The sequence below is a fragment of the Plectropomus leopardus genome, chromosome 9 (assembly GCF_008729295.1).
Source record: "Plectropomus leopardus isolate mb chromosome 9, YSFRI_Pleo_2.0, whole genome shotgun sequence".
NCBI lineage: Eukaryota > Metazoa > Chordata > Actinopteri > Perciformes > Serranidae > Plectropomus > Plectropomus leopardus.
In genome coordinates, this window is record NC_056471.1 from 12,366,576 (window position 1) to 12,376,818 (window position 10,243).

Genomic DNA, 10,243 nt, shown 5'->3' on the forward strand with positions numbered 1-10,243 from the left:
TGTGATTTGAGCAGAGGGGAGTTTGTTGGCTCTGATGTGAGAGCGTGTCTGCTCTATTTCTGTGCTGTCAGGCGTTTCTTCCAGTAAGAGTGGAGAAGAGTCAGCAGCATATTTAGGGTGGAAGGGGGGGAGACAGAGTGAGGCCGTGTCAGCATTGTAGACCACAGAGGGAAACATATAACATGAAACAGTTTCTCAGAAACTCTTAGTGGTGCTCTGATGGGAGGAATGGGGATGATGGAAGGACATTGATACAAACTTCTTTTGAACTTTAAACGCCCAGAGATTTACGCCTTGCGTGAATACCCCCTGTGATGTTTCATGCAGTTTTGTTGCATTAATTCTTGGTGGCAGATGAGACCATGAGAGAGTGCCACACATGACTCAGGAGCATGACTCAGTGAGTTTCATCCTGACTGGAAGCTGATCTCAGTGTCTAGCTTTAATGGTTTCTATCAGTGGTTCCCTGACATCACATGACCTCAGCTTACTGCATAAACAGGAAGGACACTTTTTAATCATGTTTGAACAGATCAGTAAATCAGGAGGAATGTGGTTGTTTCTGACTTGTTTCTTTATTCTTATGTCCTTGGCTTCTTAAATGTTCCCACGACCAGTGTGGAGAGTAAAAGGGGACCATATGAGGTAAAAGTAGATAGAGGTGGGAGGCACCACTGATGAAATGTTGTATGCTGACCTCTTCAGCTCTGAAAATGCATTGCACACTGATCACGACAACCTACCTGTAGCTACATTAGGCAGAACAGGGAAAAACTGCAAAATGCCAGCCTAAATGTAATCTGTTACAAACAACTCAGAACTATCCCCAAGGGCATAGTAATGTTAATAAAAATTAGCATTATTTGCAGATTTTAAGGTTTATTATGTATTTAAAACTAAATACTATTATTAATAAACGTTTTGATTGTATCTACATATTTATTTTCCTTTATTTCCCACTTTTTTCCCCCAAAACAGGTTATGTCGCTAAAAATCTATTTATCTTCTGCACAAATTCACAAATTTAAAAAAAAAAAGGGAATGAAAACACAACAAAACAACAAATGAAGTGAACACAAAAGCATTTTTGACATTCTGAATGGGATTTTCTGTTCACAATTCTCACCCTGTGCCTTCCATGCAATAATGAGCACATTATGATCCAAACTGGTCGGGAGTGAGAAAGGCTACTTTGTAAGTAATTCCATTGAGTGGGAGGGTCACACAGGCCAGTCTTGTATATATCGCAGTAAAAATCATGTTTCCTTCATCCAAGTCAACAGCACGGATATTTTTGCTTGCTGTTTTCACCACACAGTCAACAGTCACGCCTCGTGGGACTGAAGACAAGGTAAAGAACTTGTGTATCTACTGAATGAAATTCCTATCAGCAAGTCAGATTCAGATCACTGACCTCTGCTTTTAACTTCTGTGAATGCTGCACTGCAATATTTCTCCGTAACATCTGAGATGTTTCTTTAATTGCACAGTGGACTGATCATAAAGCTGCACATCATATGCAATGCATAGTAGCTGTTATTTAGTTAAGCATTACCCCAATTGTTCCTCTGGAAATGGTATCTCAACCTGTGAGATATGCAGATAGGAAGCTTAAAGTCTGGTCAAAGGTAGTCAGAGCGTCCACACTGGCTTCCTTCTCACTCGCCTCCTGCCTGCTGAGTTAGATGCCAGGAGGGATTAGGCGAGCCGAAATCCCCTGATGGGAGATGAGAAGGCAAAAGCTACCTTTCAAAGTGTGCAGCCTGCTGCATGCATAAGCCATGAAAGCTTCTTTGTCCTCCTCTGTTTCATTAACTCTCTGGGCTGTTAGTCTGGCAGGCTCACACCTCCAGGTGGAGACGGGGACATAGCTCCTATAAAGCCAACAGGAAAACTGTAACATAGCTGCAATGATAAGGTCACAGGCCATAAAACCTTGAAGCAACATATGCATGTAAACACACTTTGAGAACATAAAGTGCAGTTAGGGGAGGAGTGTCACGTATTGTCTGAAAAAATAACCATGTATGATTAAATCAGAGAGTCGCAAGGAGTTTTTCTCAGGTTGTAATGTTGCTACAAACAGACGTGGCATTTTTTTATTGGTTCCTTTTCGTGAAGGACAAAATCCAAAGTCGTAGACAAATGTGTACCTTTAAAGTCTTGGATTATCTTGAAGCAAGATTAAAAAAAGCCATAGCTTTCACTTACATTACAAGCAAGAGTTACATAAAGGAGAGTCACATAAATTAAAAAAAAAAAAAATCTGTTTAATTTCCTTAGAGGTTTTTTAATATACTTCTTTTAATTTCTTTCATCCCTGTTGTGTCATATATTATAAATATGGATCAAATAACTAAATCACTTTTGTTTCAGAAGTTACAAAAAAAAACAGTCATCATAAAAAAAGTAAAGAAAATTAAAAATGCATTTTTATGCAAAAAAAGCAAAACAACACAGGTGTTTTAAACTGAATCAATGTGAGAAGAGACATTATATCTCTAACATGATACTGCTCACACTTCACAATTTAGAAAATCTTTTTTTTTATCATTGCCAGGGGGAGAACTAATTCTAAATTAATCTACTTTCCTGATATATATTCAAGGAAGTAATTGTGTAAGTAATTGAAGGTTGAGTAAAGTGCACTTCTCGAGCAGGGCGTTGCTTGTGTGCTGTGGGCAGCAGTGAAAAGTCCAGGCATCAGCAATACCATATCAGTGGGGTGATAAAGAGGGGCATGTATAAAAGAATAAATGTGATTTAGGTGAATGACGGATCCTATTAATTGTCTCTTTAAAGCACACCTGTAGGGCAAGGGATTACACAAGAGAGGTGAGTGGATTCTTCTGTCCTTAATGTAAATTAGGGGAGATGTTAGCAGAGCATTTGAGCTACTTTTTAAAAATATAATCACAATTCATCTTTAACTAAATGTAATGTTCCCAAGTCTCTAGGGTTTACAGGATTTCTTTGATGCCTTAATCTGAGTGTTTTTTAAGAAAATAATAGTTTCTTAGACAACTGTTCCATTAACAGTTGTGTTTCTTTGAAGAGGAACTGTTCTGCTGTGGTGTTGACCTGACAATTATTCACTGAAAGGTCCACTGATCCGCCCTTTCCTTCCCACTCCTCTCCTATCCCCTCACTCCTTCTTTCACTCTTTCTCCATAATATCACCTGCATTCCCACCTGTCTCTTCCTCTGTAACTCCCACATTTTGCGTCCTGATCCAAACCCAAAGAAGCATGCCGTGCGGTGGAGTGAAGTCCTTTCTGGTGAGCCTGTCTCGGAGGAAGCCCCTGGAGCCAGAGGGGGAGAAGTCTACGTTTAACCGATGCCTAACCACTCTGGATCTGGTGGCCCTCGGTGTGGGCAGCACCCTGGGGGCCGGGGTCTACGTCCTGTCTGGGGAGGTGGCCAGAGACACAGCTGGACCCAGCATCATCCTCTCCTTCTTCATCGCCGCCCTGGCATCTATATTCGCTGGGCTGTGCTATGCAGAGTTTGGGTCCCGGGTTCCTAAAACGGGCTCAGCATACCTTTACAGCTATGTGACTGTTGGAGAGCTGCTGGCTTTTATCACTGGATGGAATCTGTTACTCTCCTACATCATAGGCAAGTGTGATACATCAGACTTGTTTCATACATTATCAATAACGATAGATTATCATGTAGATTATTGTCCTCTTATATTGTGAATAAAATAGTTGCTTGCATACAGCAAAAACGTACAGCTAAAAAAATATTTTCTTTTTAATCTCTGTTGTGCTAATAATCTCCTTTTCAAACTTGTGATTTACATCCTCTGAATAACAGATTTACCTCTTATGTAACATGTTTGTCTCATAGTAAAACCCATAAATGATCAACCATCAACATGAGACTTTCAAATGCTCTGTGACCTCTCATCTGCTCTGCAAGCAGATTCTTAATAGCTCATTCAACAGTGAAGGTTTTGGGGGGTTTCTTTCCCACTAAAATTGCTTTTCACACCACCTGTTAAATTAATTGCTTATGTATCATTAACCCCACAAACTAGGAGTGTCTTTTAAAATAACTGAGTCATGAAGTGTAAAAAACGCAAAACTGTCACAATCAGTATTTCATGTTTATGACTACAATTATCAGGGTGACTCAGGCTGATTGGTTTATTGCATGTTTCTCTTATTATCTGCTCAGGGACATCCAGTGTTGCTTTGGCATGGAGCGGGACATTTGATGACCTCATAGGCGGCGTCATATCAAAGTACTTTGAAAAACATGCAGCCATGGGCCTCGCTGGTCTGGCACCTTACCCAGATGTCTTTGCTACTGTTCTCATCTTGATACTGTCAGGTACACAATAAGGAAACTGGTGTTGTTATGGTGGTGGCTGCGATGCACATGAAAAAATTTACATTTGTCATGTTTTCCATTAAGGTGTCCTGGCATTTGGAGTGAAAGAGTCAACGACAATCAACAAGATCTTCACAGCGATCAACATCCTAGTGCTGCTGTTTGTGGCCATCTCTGGATTCATCAAAGGCGATCTCTCCAACTGGCAAATCAGTGAAGAGGCTCTGATAAACGCCACAGCAGAATTCAAGTAATATCAAAGAGCAATATATACTGTCTGTTCAAGATTCTGTATAACATAAATACAAGTAGAATGGCTCTCCTGGTTATCTCAGTGTAAAAAAAACATAAAATAATGCTCTTTCACCCACTGCAGCAACTTGAGCTCTACTGTCAACGTGACAAGTTTGTATGGAGTGGGAGGATTTTTCCCCTATGGCCTTGGTGGAACGGTGGCCGGAGCTGCAACATGTTTCTACGCTTTTGTTGGATTTGACTGCATCGCTACAACAGGCAAGAGAACAACATCTCTCTTTATCAGTATTTCATCAAGTTCAAGCTCTTTATTCCTATCATGTGCGCAACAACTACAAAGACGCAATCTTTGAAAATGAAAATTATAGGCCCCAGGAACTCTCCAACAATGCTAATTAAATATGCATAAAAAAGTAACACAAAAAAGAAAATCATGCACAAAAAATCCAGTAAAATAGAAATTCTTAAAAAACAGAAAACTACACAAAAAAGAAATTCACAAAATTCAAAATCACACAACAATGAATAATCATGCAAATAAAATCTGGCAAAAAAGAAAATTGTGCAAAAAAATACCCAAAATCATGCAAAAAAACAAAAAAGGAAAGCAAGCAAAAAATCACACAAAGTAAATCAAGCAAAAAAGAAAATAATATGAACAAGAAAATCAAAAAGAAAAAGAAAGTTGCACAAAAATGGAAACCATGCAAAAAGAAAAAAAATGAAATTGCACATTTATACATCTTATTATGCATTAACTCATTCTGAAAATACCTTAGATTTCCATTCACATTAACAAATCTCTTTTACACATTTACAAATCTGGATTGAGATACAGTTATATAACTCTACACACACAACTAGCTCTGCTAAACTAGTGGCCTCATAAAACTACATCTGATGAAGGTTATGAGATGTGGCATAAAGCTTTCTCCAAGATGGGTATCAAATGCTCACAGGTTTTGTTAAATTGATAGGATATTACTTTTTAAATTTTACAAAACTCCAAACAACTGAAGGAGAAACATAATGAAAAGTATCACTGACTTCTTTGTGTGTTTCCTTGTAGGTGAGGAGGTGAAGAACCCCCAGAAGTCTGTCCCTCTGGGTATTGTGGCCTCACTACTTATCTGTTTCCTGGCCTACTTTGCTGTGTCTGCTGCGCTCACCCTCATGATGCCCTACTACGAGCTCAATGAAAAAAGTCCCCTGCCAGTGGCCTTTGACTACATTGGCTGGGCTCCCGCCAAATACGTTGTGGCTGTGGGTTCGCTCTGTGCCTTGTCCACTAGGTAAGAAAATATTGGCAGTACATGCAAGGTCATGTGATGTTATAACATTTTTTACCTTTATTTAACCATGCTAGCAACAGTGTCCTTTAGTCATTCCACCACTTTGTCACAGACTACAACATTTCAATAACTATTGGATTGATTGCCATAAAATGTGGTACAGACATTCGTGGTTCCCAGAGGATGTATTGTAATGATTCTGTCCTGTTGTGCCATCTTGAGGTCCACATTAATGGTTTGAGTGAAATATTTCCACAACTATTGAAAATATCATTATGAAATGTCATACAAATGTTCGTATGCTCCAGAGGATGAACTGAAATAACACCTTGTCCAATACTCTGGTTTATGATCTAATGACATTTCCATGAGCCTCAGCTGCACTTAAAGTGGGCAAAAGTCTGAATACTAACACTTAACTAAGATGGTGAGCATAGTAAACATTACACCTGCTTAACATAGGCATGTAATAATTGTCATTGTGAGCATATTAGCATGCTGTCATTAGTTCAAAGCATCGCCGTGTGTAATCACAGCCTCAAAGAGCTGCTACTCTGGTTGTAGACTTGATCTTTTTATCAAAGTTTGATTACCCACAGATTCATTTTATTCAAATGTTAACATCTTTAGTCTGTATTTAGCCTGCATTAAATATTTGATGCTTACCAACTCAGTATGTACAAATGAGAAATCAGATGGCTCAGTTTTTTAATCTCTACCATTATGTACTCTTCTCAAAATGTGCTCTGCAGCAATTTTTACGCAGAAAATCACCTTCACACAAAACCTGGAAAGCATCCAAAGCTGCTGCATGGTGTGCAAAGCCAACAGGTTGCTCACTTGGCGTAGCTTGAGATAATTACAGCCTGTTATGTTTCATATGTTAAGTGTCAGAATGTAAAGTAAGTTTTTGTGAGTTTAAAGAAAAATATTAACTGTCAACTATAAAACTGATAAACACACGGCATATTCAGACCTAAATCTGTCATGATCAGAGGTTATACTGTTGCATCTTAGATTAGACAGAAACTAATAGTGCTTCTTTTGGAAACTACTGTAGCAGAAGAGCTTATACTACCAGTGTGGCTGCCAAAAGTGTTGTTTTTTATGTTTGTCTGGCAAGATGAAATACAATGAGACATACATCATTAAAAAATACAACATTATTTTATCCAGGACATCCGTCTAGGAGAGAGAAATGACCCTGAATGACAACAACAAAATAATACAATACATTGTTTTGCATCAAGGTCACCACCTTAAATCTAACAAGATGGCATTTCTTTAAATGCAATTCGACTTTATTAAATTAGGAAAGGGTAGGGTCTTATATATCATTAGCATCATCACCGACTATTTTCCACTGCATAGTTTAAGGCAGTTTGCCAGAAAAGAAATTTAGGGGAAAGACTGACAAATTTGCCCGAGATGTTGTGAGGAATTTTTTTTTTTTTTGCCCCTAAATTAAAGATAAGTGGAGCTGACCTGGTTCTAAAAGCATTTTGATGGTTTTTGACTGATCCTGTTTGTCTCTCTAGCCTGCTGGGCTCGATGTTCCCAATGCCCCGAGTGCTGTTTGCCATGGCAAGAGACGGCCTGCTTTTCCAACCCCTGACCAAAGTCACTTCCAAGGGCAGTCCTGCTATAGCTACCATATCGTCTGGAATGGTGGCAGGTACAGATGTTCTAGCTGTTCGTCAGCTTATAATATTCATGTAGTGAAGTGTATGGCACTGAGGTAACTCCATTTCCCCTGTTTGTCATCTTTAGCCATCATGGCTCTGCTGTTTGACCTAGAAGCCTTGGTGGAAATGATGTCCATCGGCACTCTGTTTGCTTACACACTTGTGGCCATATGCATCTTAATACTAAGGTATACTTATTTTTTCTGCTCCTTCTCCCACTGTGCTTTACAAAGTAGGCATGTCACAATATCAGAAACTTTGTTGTTGATACCAGTACTAAACAGTAATTCGAAGACTCATAATTCCCAATTAAATGTTACCATTTAAATAACAAAAGGAAACCAGTTGAAAGTGTTTTCTCCTTTCGTCTGAAATGTTTGACAATACCATTTGCAGACTTTTTTTCACAAATTCATTATAAATTCCTATTAATCGGCCTCAAATACAAACTACTTGCTGTATATTTGTCTTTCTATGAGAATCTATATAACATTTACTGGGAACAAGCCTATTCAAGTTATCCATAGACCCTATTTTCACCCTGTTATCTTGAGCTGCGAGTTTAAGGAACCCCTCTGAAAATCGGCATGCCATTTTTAACTTTCCCAAATTTCAGCCTAACTTTGGGCTATTATTTAGCCCCCCTCCCAACAAGCAATGCCATCATGATTGGTACCAATGGATGCCTTTGATATCTAGTTTCACAAGATACCACCACATTTTCACTAGTTTAATTGTATCCTAGGTACCTACGTACGGTACTTGAGAAAAACCTGCGGCATCATATTGTCCGAATTTTACCATCGACTTCATACAAAACATTTGTTCTTGTGACATCTGTATATGCTTAGGAAACTTAATTTATGTGAAATATTTCTGTTTTTTTTCGCAATCAAGGTACCAGGTGGGTCCAGATGAAGACTCAGACCTACAGATCATAGAATCAAACACCAGGTTCAGCTTCCTGACACCTCCATCAACTCCCAATTCAACCACCTCGAGAAGAGTCACAACTTTGACTATATTCTCTGGTAAGTACAACAAAGTAAATCACTGGTGGCTTGTGTATTTCTTAAGCACTCTAGCACCTTTTTTTTTACCACCAGTTTCTTTGCTTTTGAAAATGTCTTTGTCTCTCGGTTCCTTCAACTGATTCGTCTTTTGTTTTTCTGTAGTTGCATGTTTGGTTGCACTGTGTACTATCCTGACCGAGGCCATAGATGCTCTGGCAAATTTGGAAGTATGGAGCCTGGTGGTTGTCTGCATCCTTGCCGCCATAGTGCTGTTTAACACTTTCTTAATCTGGAGGCACCCACAAAATGCATCCAAGGCATCTTTCATGGTGAGAAATCTGACTAATCTGACTAAATTCCAAAAACATCAAGAAAATCCTTTTACATCTTCTATTTTCTGTTCACAGGTGCCTTTTCTCCCTGCTCTGCCATTAGTGAGCACATTCATCAACGTCTACCTGATGGTCCAGTTAAGTAAAGATACATGGATACGATATGCTGTTTGGATGTCAGTGGGTAAGAGCATTTTTCTGCTTGGAAAGTTTAGGGTGCTTTTGTCAAATTACATGCTGAACTTCGGTGATTCTCTTTCCTCGCTCTCCAGGTTTAATCATCTACTTTGGTTACGGTGTGCGTAACAGTGTTCAGAGGCAGCGTCTCAAGGCTAAAGAGATGAAAATCGAAACTGTCAGTGGCAAAACAGTCAACAAGGACACCATTAAAGAAGAAAAGTTCTGAGCTCAGCTGTGGCAGAGAGAAAACGATTGAAATGATACAGTGAGTGACTGCTTTAAGTGTGTAACTACTGTTTTACTTGGAGCAATGCTGTTCTGTTCCTGCAGTGTTGAATATCTGTAGACAAGTGGACAGATGGACTGATGTCTACTCCACATTATAATGGAGTTTGTAATTTATCTAAATATTCTCATTGCCAAAATTGAACTGACATATTTTTGGACCTGTAAATGTTGCCCATAGCATTGTGAGTTCTGGAGCCTCTAAATCTACTGTCAAAGTAGTATACACCCGTGTTTAAAAAGAAAAAAGGGCTCAAACATTTTCTGTCGATAATTGCTATTTTATTACACTTTAATAAAAAGTTTACACTTTTCATATCATCTGTAAAATATAGAAATGTAATTGTATGCAATTCTAATTATGATTTTGAATAACAAGACAGTTGTGGGTTTTTTTTTACATATCAAAATATGGAGTTGGACTGTACAAAAGTATGTACTATGTAGATATGGAAAATCTTACAAAATGTCATATTTTTTCTGTTTAAAGATTCAGCTTCAATCATTTATTGTGTTAAAGTGTAAATACAGAAACTGTACATGATTTCTAATTAAATATTGTAAATGTTTGCCTTAATTTTTTAAAGAATTCAGTTTTCAAGATGGCTACAATCTGGAGTTCATTTTCTGCAGGGCATGCTGAGAAAGTTCAGTTCCACTCGCAATCTTGGATATAAAGCCAGAGACGGCTTACTACCCATATTTCACTGAGAACAAAAGGACCTTTCACAACAGCTTACCTGTGTCATGTTCAACATTGTGGCTAAGCTAGTCATTCAGGAGGAGAGGTTTACATTGTTCTCACTGGGTTCAGCATGCTTTGGATTTAATCAATTATGTAAAACCTTGATTTTTTTTCCTCT

General features: G+C 38.5%; 1 protein-coding gene across 1 annotated transcript; it reads left to right on the top strand.

Moving 5' to 3' along the window:
• Nucleotides 1–1,281: 1,281 nt before the first annotated feature.
• On the top strand, nucleotides 1,282–9,321 carry LOC121947753 (cationic amino acid transporter 2-like). The gene is made up of 12 exons (XM_042492862.1): nucleotides 1,282–1,351; nucleotides 3,245–3,618; nucleotides 4,183–4,338; nucleotides 4,423–4,588; nucleotides 4,715–4,851; nucleotides 5,663–5,885; nucleotides 7,424–7,560; nucleotides 7,656–7,758; nucleotides 8,468–8,601; nucleotides 8,746–8,912; nucleotides 8,991–9,099; nucleotides 9,188–9,321. The coding sequence occupies exons 2-12, from the start codon at nucleotides 3,249–3,251 to the stop codon at nucleotides 9,319–9,321; spliced, it is 1,836 nt and encodes a 611-aa protein (XP_042348796.1). The 5' UTR covers nucleotides 1,282–1,351; nucleotides 3,245–3,248.
• Nucleotides 9,322–10,243: the final 922 nt, after the last annotated feature.